At 45.1% G+C, this 13,393-nt stretch overlaps 1 protein-coding gene across 6 annotated transcripts in view; it reads left to right on the forward strand.

Annotated features, from left to right (window-relative positions):
* The window catches only part of Shrm (shroom), a 183,598-nt gene that overhangs the window by 166,877 nt on the left and 3,328 nt on the right, over positions 1-13,393 (forward strand). For all 6 annotated transcript variants that reach the window (XM_076822179.1, XM_076822188.1, XM_076822153.1 and 3 more), the window contains 5 exons: positions 4,503-5,100; positions 5,342-6,308; positions 7,344-7,491; positions 11,254-11,464; positions 12,039-12,305. In XM_076822179.1, coding sequence (XP_076678294.1) covers positions 4,503-5,100; positions 5,342-6,308; positions 7,344-7,491; positions 11,254-11,464; positions 12,039-12,305 — 2,191 coding nt within the window. The remainder of the gene's footprint in view (positions 1-4,502; positions 5,101-5,341; positions 6,309-7,343; positions 7,492-11,253; positions 11,465-12,038; positions 12,306-13,393) is intronic.

Genomic DNA, 13,393 nt, shown 5'->3' on the forward strand with positions numbered 1-13,393 from the left:
GAAAGGGAAAAGTCGAACGGTTCGAGGGTCAAAGAAATAGGTTCAACTCGGTCCTCGCTGAGCCCGTTTGGACAAAAGTTATGAGGAGTTGGCAAGAGGTCTTGTCGTCGAAATTGTGCCGACCTGTCGGCGTGATTAGAATCGAGACGCGAATTTTACTTTCGTCCTTCGCTCGGGCCACCTCGTTACGGCAAAAACTTTCTTTTCCGCCGGTAGGCAGGCATATGATCTGGCTGGAGCGCGACAGAGATCGCGAGTAGAGCACTCCTGTGCGAAACAGCCGTGTGAACCACTGGCAAGAAAACTCCGCGGGGAACGCGCTCTCTAAACGCGAATTCTCGAGGAACATCGCGCCCAAAACGATCCTCCAGCGATAACTCATCGTTTGCAATTTTATTTGACAGGCACCGAGATATCGCGTTGAATCATTAGGGTCAATCGGCGGGCTGCTATCCTTATTAGACAGATGAGGGAAATATAATATGGGAGAAAACAGTGTTTTTGTTGTCAATGCTAATCACGATCAATGAACCTGCAACGAGTGAAACTGCAGCATCTAATAGCACGAACTGCGCGCAAGTTCGCAATGTAATTGAGAATCTTGCAGCAGGGGGTGCAGCTTCGTTTTTGACAGTTTTTGAGTTATGACGTGTAATATGTGTGAGAAAAAATCGCGATATCCGATAACAAATGAACGATTTCTTTTAAATAAATAAAAATATTAATATTAATATTATTTTTATAATTTTTATATTAATTTTTTAAAATAATATTCAGCAATAAACAAAATATTAATATTAATATTATTTTTATTATAAAAAAAATTAATATTTTTATAATATTTTTATTTTTATTATAGAATATTTCGCCAAAATATAAATAAAAACTTATCAATTACTACATATCGCGCGAAAACATATTTGTCAATTAGTGTTCTCTCCTCAATGCTAAGTGAAAGCAATAATTTTATAAGCAGCTTTTTCTAATTTATTTGAAGGTGGTTAATGTGGAGCTGCGTCCCTCTTGCTGTAAGGTCCTCAATTCATTGGAGTATAGAGCAATATGCAGCGACCATTGTTATGGGAGACGGAAATCTAATATGCAAGAGCAATCGAGACTGTGCTCAATTCAACGGTCGTTCCTGATCGATGGATCGAGGAAAGTAATCGAAGGCGCAGCTCATTTGACCGAATTTCGCATTGTTCTTATTACACACGCGCGCTTCAAAGCGTGCCCGCACTGGCCACCACGAATCTGGCATGCGATGACCATATTCGAACTTACATGGCATCGCAATGTCAACCCATATTCGATTAAAATAGACACCATTTGACATGGATACTTGCGCTTGGAATTAAGATCTATCGCGTGTTTTTGATTAGCTCGATGCATTGTTTCCTGTAATTGCTACCAATTAATAATAAATCATCAAGGATAACGATCCATGGACCTCGGTCTCGCTGGAATAATTCTAGGGAGTTCGAAACAATTGCGGCGAGGCTGATTGGCATCGTTCTAGAATCGAGGCACCGCGGAGGATTTAAAAGACGAAATTGATAGCTGACTCAAACTTTTCCCTTTTTTGGCTTATCTCTGTCTGAAGACTGTTTGAGACGTGCATCGATAGCTGAAAGTTTGTGAAACATAGGACAGTGGTGGCGAACTTTTTATGTCCGCCTGCCAAAAATTTATAAATAATATTTATCGAATTGCTGACGTGTCGGGCAGTTTTTAATAGAGGCTAAAAATTAATAGAAAATTAATCACTGCAGAATTTTATTGAGTATGCATACCAACATATACCAAGTTAGGAGTTCATTCTTATGAAATTCTGTTACTTATTGAACTTGCCTCAATAAAATTCTGCAGTTAAATTAATTTTCTATTAATTTTTAGCCTCTATTAAAAACTGCCCGACACGTCAGCAATTCGATGAATATTATTTATAAATTTTTATATATATACTAAAATATTTTTGGCCAGCTTTTACTATAATTTTAATTTTATAACCATATAATAATTATTTTAAAACAATAATAAATATTCTTGCCTAAGGACAAAGTACAATAATAATAGAAAGAGAACATGAATGCAATACGTTATAAAATAAAATACAAAATGAAAAATATACAGTAATGTACGGTATATATAAAAAATATACGATAATGTATAGATATTAAATTTTTGTACGTGCCACCTCTGGCACGCTTACATAGGACATATAAAAGAGCAGTAAATTACCGTGAAACATCTTTGAACCACGTGCGTAAACATTGCTTAGTTGACGCACAAACTGTAGTCTGCGATCATATAAGTGCCGTCATAGAATTAGAGAGTGGTCGCCGAACGTACGAAAGATTTATTCTTTTCACTGGCACAGGGGTAAACGCGTATGTATCCAATAAAACGTTTCGCATGCTCGAAGCAGCGGATGTTACACTTATCTCGCGGCTCGCATAGATCCGCGATGACTTTCGCACGAGACGCTTCTTACATAACCCAATCCGACGCACAAATAAATTGGAGTGGGCTGCTCCTCGTCTCGCGGATGATCGAATCGTTTTCCACGAGGCCGGCGTAGATGGAAAAAGCTTATGGGAAAGGGGCGCGAGTTCCCAGAAGCGGAACATCGTTAAGATTCACGTAACGCGCGCATCGAGCATCGTATCCGGTCTCGATCCATCGTCGCTCGCATCGTAATACGTCCAGCAGAAGGGCCCGACGCGCACTTGCGCCAAAGATCGGCGATTAATCAATCTGCTCTCACGATTAATCATCGAGGATGCGTCGGTAGTATTTCGCAAGCCGTTGCGAACAATGGCCTCACTTTTACCCGGCCGACCGCCCTGGCAAAGAGCACTTTGTTCCGTTCGAGGAATCGCGATACGTTCGACAAACTGCACGCCAATCCCATCCACGATTAGGGATATGGAAATGAATTATATTAAATAAAGGGATGCGAATGTAACGAGGCAACGTATCGCGTTTCTATAGGCTCGGCGTGATGGCTGGCCATAAACATCACGTTCTACTGACTTCGTCAGTATTCTGACTGTAATTGCGGGTCAATTAAATAGGCGCTGAAATGAATATATCGTGGCAAGTTGTAATGAATTAATGGGCACAGAGGAGCATTACAAAAGGATTTGCATTCGATTATTTGGGGTTATTTATGCGCTTTTAAAAATAATAATAATAATAATAATAATAATAATAATAATAATAATAATAATAATAATAGTTTAATTGACAGAAATAAATTTTACTTATACAGAGAAAAAATAGCAATAAAACTCTTGACATCGCAGATACCCAACAACTAATCAGATCAAGTCGTTAATTACTTAGGCTGGTCCCCTTAACATGAACATAATTATAGATTTAAAATCGTACATTGCGGTTTTTAGAGATTTTTGTTGATGTTTATGGTTTGCGTGTGTAAATACTCCATCCCAATGAATTATTTTTTATGACATCTGTATTAAGTACAGAAAGAAGTAAAAGTTGGAGCAGCCAACTGTACCACTCTTAATTTCTCTTGCGCCCATGGATTCGATCAGGCTGTTCGAGAGTGAACGCGGTTGGTTCGACGAAAACGCAGCTTCTTGGAAGAAATTGGTTATTCCCGGGCGCGTTCACTTTTGCTTCGAACAATTTATACATCGTTGTGGAAAGTTCACGTGCTTACACGCAGGCGTTGTGTCCACGACGCGGTTTTACGTGGCCTGGCATTAAAATCGAGCTTAAAAGAAATATTACCGCCCTCTCGATCCAGCTAGCCGCGACAATACAGATTCCAGATAACGATCAATTCAGAGAGAAGCCGCCTGCCGGGCGGTGCCCATACGAATGAACCTCATAAAAATTCGAACGATCTTGATCCCCGCTAGTAGCTGACTGGAAATTCAAGTACAACCTTGCTGTTGCGCGTCAACTTGCCCGTCCAAAGTGGGCAGATGTAACCACTTATTTTTGGACGATAGAGTGCGGTCTCCGTCGCGTCGCTCTATTTTCGTGCACTTATTTTTGATAGCTGACGAGCAATGGTAAATTTAAGCGTGACGCTGCGTTGGAAGTAACTAATGGAGGTGTCATTGGGGTTACAGATGGAAAGATGAGTGACGAAGGATTAGGAATACAGAGTAACTTGCGTTTTATCCTGTCAGAGGGTTGGGTGAAAGCTATGTGTGAGTTGATTCGGTGTTAGGGTAGAGGGCCAAGTCCAGTTGAGTCCTGAAAATCCCTCTGAGATTATAACTACAGATTACATCTTGGGTGGGTTCGTTGCTCCTTAAATATTGAACTTGCAACCAGGGAGTTCACGACGATGCTAGAGATGCTAGACACTCTTTGAAATCAACCTTTCGATTATTAAATTATTCACAATCCCATCTCCCCAAGCTGATCGCCTCAGGTATCTAAGTTTCGATGAAAAGAAATAAAAATTCATCCACGTTCTCATCTTCATCCCTTAATCGTCGCCTGGTATTTCTTCGTTTCAGAAGCCAATCGAAGGCCTCCTACTTGGCGTACAGGAGGGAGCGCGGGGCGCCCGACAGCGAGGGCAGCTACAAGAGAACGATGTCACCAACATCCCGCCTAGAGGACTGGCCGCCACCGCGGGATCACGACGATCCGGTTCTTCTGCGCGTCACGCCTCATCATCCGTTGCAGCATCATCACCATCACCATCACAACAATCACCATTCGCAGCAGCCCGAGCTTTCGAAGTCGCACAGCGTGGACGCTCTTCATCATCGGCTGGAGGAGCGGTCCACGCAACAGCAACAGCAGCACTCTGCGGAGGTGATCGGAAAGCTGTCGCACGAACTCAGCAAGAAACTCCAAGCAAACGACGCGAGATCGCGGACCAGCGAGAATAATAACAACGATAATCTCGAGGATCGACATCAGCATCACCACCACCATCATCATCACCATCAGGAGAAGAGGCAGCAGGAGAAGAGGCACGATTACGAGCAGCGCAAGGAGCGTGTGTCGCCCCAGAGCGTCGAGGTCCTTAACGACAGGAACCGACAGCTGGAACGCGAGCGCAGGAAGTTGGCTGCCAGTTGCGAACCCCTACCTCAGAACAGAGAGGTAACGCTTCTTCTAGAAATCGTTTTTCTGTAGCTTATATCCGCGACCTTTTTTAGTTCAGAGGTAAACACTGTTCATGGGGTGCGTAGTTCGATTGAGGACACTTTTTAATGCTTCCCGAACCCTTGCTTTCGTTCAATAAGAAATGGAATAGGGGATCGCTCGTACTTTTGTATTCGTCTCATTCGATATCCCTACCTCGACAATCCGTTTACCATCAAATTTGTTTTTGTCCACTCAGAAACAGCCCCGAAGCGTGGACACCCCCTCATCGATGGAAGAGGACTTCTTCCGCGAGCGGAGCGCCACGATCGAAATGACCTCGCAGAACATCGAGCTCCTGAACCGTCGTAACGAGAAGAGAGTGAGCGCCACGTCCACGTCCACCAGCACGATCAGCACGTGTATCACGACATCGTCCACCTCGACCACGATGACGATCACGAGTGACAGTTGCTGGCCACGTGGACGCGAGTCGCAGAACTCCATCGAAGCGTCGCCTGTGTCAGAGAGGCCGCCTCCGCCAACCAGTTCACCACCCAGGTCGCCCGACCAGATCGAAGCGGAGAGTCCAAGAGGAGCCGTCCCCAGGCGGTCCGGAAGCTGTTCCAGTTCCTCATCCTCGAGTAGATCCTCGGACCCGCGCGTGTCGCCGCGAAGCTTGTCCAATAGCTTTTCCAAGACCGAAAGCTCGCCGATTAGCCGAAAGGTGTCGAGTCCCACCCAGACGGACAACACTGGCTCCTCAGACAGACTCTGCTCCCCGGACCAAGTCCGTTCGAACCAGACGAACGAGATAGAGCTGAGAGTGGACAGGTCGTCCGCCAAGTCTAGGTCCGAGGGCAGGTCCTCGACGTCCTCCATCTCGAGCATCTCCAAGGCTTCCTCCTCCTCGTCCCCGAGGAACTCTCCCGTCGACGTGGACAAGTCTCCTCTCCCTGCATCGCCGTGCGTGTCGCCTCAGCCAGGCATAGAAGGACTGACTCTGGTACAGCGTACCGAGGTTGTCCTCCGAGTGAACGCGACTACCAGCGACGCCGCCTCGCAAACTGACAGCCTCGAGCCAGCGGAGGTCGAGGTGTGCACCAAAAGCCAAGAACTCCTGCCTCTCTGTCGGAAGAAGCTGCCGGAGGAGATCGAGTGCGAGGAACTCGGGCGGGACTTGGCGAGCCAGCTCAGCCCGAACGACAAACTGGTGCCACTTCTCGGTGAGTATGTTCAACGTCATTCTAGACGCGAAGGACATGCGTAGCTGTAGATGTGTCGCGCTGGAGAACGAAACCAGATTAAGATTCACGATCTAAGGCGGAAACGGTTATGTGTAGGTATGGGGTGTTCCATTTCTAAACGGAAGGTTTCGTAAGCCGAGTTTAATTGGAGTGCTGGATTGCTTTGGAAGGAACGAGGTTAAAGAAGTTTGAGGGAAGCATCGTGATATGTACCTAAGAGGGAGGTCACTTAGTGGAGCTGTCAAAATCAGTTTATAGTCCCTAAATTGTAACTGATGACATATGGCATTCAAAAGAGTAAAAGTGCCTTCGTAGTAACCTTGACATCACCCCTGAACGCTCAAATGTCCTCCTTTGATGTTCGTTGACCACTCAGGAGCAATTCCTCCCAATTAACCGTGCTTCCAGACCCACATAGATTCGCAGATTAGAGTGTTACACCCCGTATCGTGCGCTCCTCGCGCAGACTTTAATTACCGGTTCAGACTAATCCCAGATTACCCGCGTTCGCGTCGATTACGTCTAATAAAAGCCACGTGGCCACGGGTGTTATCGGAATTCCTCGTTCCTCAGCGGCTTACCGTAATCCCACGGATTTAGCGTTGCTGATGTCGTCGTCTGATCCCCGGCCGGCTTAATCTACCTGTTCGAGGCTTTTATTGCTCTCGCTGCAGCCACCCCTCGAGTGGCGCGCACGCGTGCGACTTGTCGCGGCTGACGACACGCTCCGGCGCGCGTATACGCGAACGTCGCGCCGCGCCGCGTCGTTTGTAGCTGGATGGAGAGTAGTCAGTGGTCGGGTCGACGACCTTTTATTTTAATAAGCGCTAACTCAATCGACGGGCCAGCAGCGTTATTCAATTATGCGCGCCCGGTGCACTGTCGCGATATTGAGCGCGTGCGTTATGGCTTCCAAGGCGGTAGAGAGAATTCCTGGAGCGTAAGAACTGTGAGGGAAAAAGGGGGGAGCACAGTGTGTGCGCGTGCGTGTCTGTAACCATTTGTTCTTATCAGTTCCAGCACCGGAGCACAAGAAGCCCACCGACTACGTTTCCGGTCTGTTCAGGGTAGAGGCGACCTTGCAGCCGAGACCGAGGCGCCGACTCTCCCTGGAGGAGTCGACGACCCCGTGCTCTGAAAACGGAGCTGACGACGAGAGAAAGTAAGCTTCGATGTCAATAATATTGTAATTAAAGTAATCTGCCTTTGGGGAATCTGATGTTAAGAGAATTCGCGTGTCACGCTCCGCGCAAAACGGGATTCCGTTTACGTGGGAGTAAAAGATTGACACTGAAGGCTTGCATTCGGATGTGGGGGGTGGCGTTGATTAACCATTCGTTACTTGATCGGAGGACGAAACATGCTGCAGCGAGTTTCTATTTTTGTATCACCCGAGTTACCCTTGTTTTCTTATTTAATCAGAATTGACATAAAGCTTTAGATAGAGGTATCTTAGGATTAAGAAGTACTTGATATTTTACAGGGAATTATCTGGAGGTAGGATAAGGAGAAAGTTGATATTGAAAAGAGCTTAAAGTAAAATTCGAGTATTTTACCAGCGAGGGTTTCTCAAAGTTTCCAGGGTTTTTAGAGCAGTTATAAGGATACTTGTGGGGTAAAGTAAGACTTGAAATCTTGAAAATACAGAAGGCTGCGCTGAACTCGGAGCTTTAGTTATAGGATTTATTATTCGTTACTTGATCGGAGGACGAAACATGCTGCAGCGAGTTTCTATTTTTGTATCACCCGAATTACCCTTGTTTTCTTATTTAATCAGAATTGACACAAAGCTTTAGATAGAGGTATCTTAGGATTAAGAGGTACTTGATATTTTACAGGGAATTATCTGGAGGTAGGATAAGGAGAAAGTTGATATTGAAAAGAGCTTAAAGTAAAATTCGAGTATTTTACCAGCGAGGGTTTCTCAAAGTTTCCAGGGTTTTTAGAGCAGTTATAAGGATACTTGAGGGGTAAAGTAAGACAGACTTGAAATCTTGAAAATACAGAAGGCTGCGCTGAACTCGGAGCTTTAGTTATAGGATTTAGAGAGTTCCATCAACCTAGCATTATCCTCACCATGCTACCGTTCCCCTACTCGAGGAACTAATAGCATTTCCATTTCCCTTGTTCAGCTATCCGCGCCGTTTCTTGTCATTATCGTTACATAAATGTTAACTGATCGTCCCGGACGATATGGGACGTCGATATTTCATACGGGTTGCTCCACTCGACGCTTTGACTGGCACTTTCACCGAACAGCTTCGGACACGGGATTTATCGATCGCAGTTTCCTCGTGTTTTCAATGCCTTTACGTCAGACGTTCGTTATTACAACCGTCCCAGCGAACTTACGCCGGCCCCATTAAATTTTCCTGCTGATCACGGGCAATTGCCGTCATCGATCGGAGCACCGTCCCCCTGGAAACGGTGCCAAGGAGTTTTCCCTTTTTCGCGGCGCACCGCGATGAGGAGAATCCCCGACACGTGGCTAAAGAGGTCGCGTGCAGATAGTCTCTCGCGGATATTTAATATCCGATGAGTGATGCTTACGTGGGCGTAGATCGTTAGACTCCTAAGGAAGGCATCATTAACGAACCTCCATTACCGTCGGGATTTAATTGTCGTTTTTTGAACCTTGATAAATGATCCCCGCAGTCAATCAACGACACCGCTCGACAGCTCAACGAACTAATATGATTGAATGCTCTTGACATTCGACATTAGTGTTCCTGTTACTTCGTACCCTTCACGCTGCATCGAGCGATCCAGTGGGACGAAAAGAATTTCAGATCCCCGGATCGACGCGATCGGGCGCGATGGCGCGTAAAATCGAAAACCCTATCAGTCGGCGACAATATTTCCGCCGGCACGCGCCAGGAGAAAGTACCAGAGGCGCGAGATTGTTGCGCAACTGCTAACCATAAATGATATTGTTGGGCTAGTTGCTCGGTGGTCTACGCATCATTTTGTTCGCCAGTCTGTGACGGACGACCGTTTACATCGTTTCGATCCCCAGTTCGCGTGGAAGAGCGCGCGACTATACCGAACACATGGAGACGGTGCATCGGGAACAGAGGTACAGCCAATATTATCCCTATTCGTAGCTAATCTCTAACCTGCTCTAAGTGGCGCGGTCGTTCGTCGCGAACGATTTACGCGCGGCCGAGGCTCGTTCCGGCGTAACCTGCGTCGCGTTGAAAGCAGCAGTTAATGAATGTTTCCCCCGGTGAACTTCGGGGACTAAAGAGCTTCCTGCCGCAGCCCGCGGACCTGAAACTCGCCCACTTTCGAAAGCTTACGTCCGCGCGCGCGGCTCGTGAGATGTGCGCGTAAACGGCGATAAAACGCGCCCGGCGATCATATTTACTCGCGGCCTCCACTTCCGCTTTTCATTAATTACGCTGTCTAGCTTCTTGAGCCGGCTGCGGCACGTAATATCCTGGCGATCAGCCTGCTCACTTTTTTCAATCGCCTCCGGTGCGGTCACTCTACCCCGCTTTCCTTTTTTTTATCACTTTCTCCTCTTTTATAGAGCCACTCGCGAGGCCTGCTCTCGGCCACGCATGCCCTGTCGATAACTATATCTCGAACGGACGCGTTCCCTGGTAAATATTTAATTACGACTCGGGTCCATCGTCTCCCCGTTTCCACGAACTCGGTATCGGAACGATGAAATGGGAGGGAGGCAATTGAGCGATAGGGCATGTCTCTGACGTGTAACCCACACGGGTGGGTGGATCTTGATAAAACTTCTTGTCTTGAGGGTTACGCGAAGGTCAACGACCTCTTGAAAGATATATATGGTCTCGTTTGTATATTACAAACACAAAGACACACGCACAGAGGGTGGAAATCTGTGATACTATGATCTTCGTAAATTCTCACGTTGATTTTAAGGGGTCATTCCGGTTAGACGAGTTGAAAACATCGATTTGTTTTTTAAACATTTTTCGAAAGTACATATGTTCAAGAATGTACTGTTCAATTTTCGTGGAAAAATTCCGATTATTTTTGTTTCTACAGAGACATTTTGTAGGGAGCGCAGAGGCTCGGCCTCCGTAGATGAAAACTTTGAATGCGATTTTCTAGATAAAATCTCAAAATCTATCGAACCGATTGCTTTATAAATTTGACTGCTTATTCTGCACACCTATGGCTCTCGCAGGGACTGCAACCAAGTATTTTCATTGAGTCTGACCTGCTTTTTAAATCGAAAATAGCAAAATGAAAAAGCCGAAAAACATTTTTCTTTTATTTTGCCCGTCGGTTTGCTAATTTTGAAGATAAATCACTGATTAAAGCCCGAACGATAGCGACAATCATACTCATGAAGAATCTGTTTGGAATTTTGGGTTCAGACAACTCTAACAGTTGAAATCGCCTTCACGAGCGAGGCATGAATTTTTGAACATGTCATCAAGACCGCTTTCAAAAGCATTTTAAAAGCAATAATTCCATTACTTTTATATTTTATATTTACTGCAGAAATGTAGTTTAACAAATAGAAAAAAGTTATAATAAATTCCTAAAAATCTCTGAAAGAAACACGTTCTCGTATTATTTAAAGTACGTAACGAAAATATTAATGTAATCTCGTTAGAGGGGACGCCTTGTAGAGTCCATTTCAAATGGAGGCAAATATATCACTTCCTTCGTTCGAAGATAAGAATCATGGGGACATCTTAACTCGTCCTCCTCAGTACAAGGAAGAAGATACATCCGCAGTATCGCGATCGTAAATCATTTCAGTGCCGTTCCTTTTTCACCGAAACGTGTATCGATCGATCCAGCCGTGAGTCACTCTAGTGATGCAATCGGCGTTGTCCACGATCACGAATTACCGGGGCATTCTTTCTTGCATCGGAAATCGCGAGGATCGTGTTCAGAGGAGCAAGGATTCAACGATGGAAATCACTTGTTGCAGGCACGAAACGGTACCTTCCACCCCCGTCACGCCGTTGTCCGCTGACTCGACCAGCCCTCTGTCTCCGACGTCAGCGTACTTCACCACGTCCGAGGGAAAGGCGAGGTTCCTCACGAGATACTCGCACGACGTGACTGTCGAGGGTCTGACGCGTCAGGAGGATGCGCCGACGGTCATTCCGACTGACAGCCTTGATCTCAGGCAGAAGAAGGTACGTTTGCGTTTTGTTTCGAGTAGTAGCGCACTGAGGATTTAATCTTGTGGAGAGCCGAGTGAAATGGATAAAAATATTTTTAATCCAACTTCAATAAAATTCATTAGGTATTTATAAAAATTTATTTAAGGAATAAAAACGGGGTTTCCTTTCTTGTCACAAAGCTCTTGAACTGCTTCAGTCGTGTTTACATTAATCTCCTTTTTCCTTTTTCTTTGGGGGGTGCCACGGTATTTGGCTCCCCCTCTGGGTGCGCTACTGGCTTCGAGTGTATAAAATTTTGGAAAAATCTGCAGTGATTTGTAATAATAGTAGTAAGTGGGAATATTAGCCTGTTATTTAGGGCATAACTAGATGTTGACTTCAGTTAGACTTCATCGTGGTTGAAGATTGATCGACCTTCTCTCTAATTCGTCTTAATACCTCTGCTAACCCCAATTGCTTTTGAATCCTCTTGCGAGTGCATTCTGTATACTCCGAGCAATCGCGCCAGGAAACCATGAGTTGGTGAAATTGTGCATGATCAATTTCTCTCACAATGAATAGAGACTATAATCGATTTTCTCTGCAGGAGGAGCTGATGATGAGGCTCGACAAGAAACTGGTAGTCCTCAGGGCCGAGCAGGAGGCGGTGCGAGAAGAGGGTGAGATGAACGAAGCTTTGGGCGCGCGCGTCTCCACGCGGATATCTGCGGTCGCTCGGCCAGCAGAGTCGTCCAAGTATCGACTTCACGTGGAGGAAGTCGGGAAGATCACGAGTCTTCTTCTTGGTCTCAGCGGCCGACTGGCTCGAGCGGAAAACGCCTTGTACGGAATGCCTGCGGATCACGCGGAAAGAGTGAGTATGAATGCCAATTTCCTCGCCATTTTCGTCGTTCGAATGTATAGGGTACTTTTATGTTGGAGCTGCGATAAACGATCACAGCGACGATAAGAGCGAAACGTCGAAATACATTATATTATTTTATAATGGAAGTGTTTACATTTAAGCAACGAGCAGATGTACGTTTTCTAATAGATGACCAACGATAAAAGCGTCCGATTGACGATCTTATAGTTTCTTTCATAGCTCCAGAAAAAACGTACCCTTATACCAAGAATTTCGTAGCAGAAAGATATTGTGGAATAAGAATTTTGGCGACACATCTTGAATCCTTGTGAGCTTCAGAAACACTTTTAAGTTTTAAAAAGGATTTGCGATTCGGCAAGTAAAAACATTTGTAGTATTATTGCTAGGCCGGTTCTAACCCAAATTTTAGTTTTGAGGGAGGGGGAAATTCAAATTTGGATTTGAAACTTTTCGAAATTATCTATCAAACGTCTATCGTACTACTTTGAACGTGTATTGAACATCTATCGTACCACTCTGAACGTGTGTTGAACGTCTATCGTACCACTTTGAACGTGTATTGAACGTCTATCGTACCACTCTGAACGTGTATTGAACGTCTATCGTACCCCTCTGAACGTGTATTGAACAGATAGATGTTCAATCTATGTTCAGAGTGGTACGATAGATGTTTAATACACGTTCAAAGTGATACGTTAGACGTATGATAAATAATTTCAAAAAATTTCAAATCCAAATTTGGATTTCCCCTCCCTCAAAACTAAAATTTGGGTTAGAACCGGCCCAGCCATACTACTAATTGTGTACCAAGAATGTAAAACAAAGAACTTATTACCATTTTGTATTGGATTGTTCCAACACTAGTCACTTCTGTATAAACAAGCATAGCTCCAGCTGGCCTTCTACGTGATTCCATAATTTTTCCTTAAACCGTGGAATTTCAAACGAACAGAAATGGTGATTGAGCGTTTGCGCGATTAACTGAAAATTTACCCGCCGTCCTTGGAGTCCAACGCTGGCGCAAAATAATTTATGGTTGTCGAACGGGAAGGCCAAAGAGTAAAGATATAATTATT

The sequence above is a fragment of the Andrena cerasifolii genome, chromosome 1 (assembly GCF_050908995.1).
Source record: "Andrena cerasifolii isolate SP2316 chromosome 1, iyAndCera1_principal, whole genome shotgun sequence".
NCBI lineage: Eukaryota > Metazoa > Arthropoda > Insecta > Hymenoptera > Andrenidae > Andrena > Andrena cerasifolii.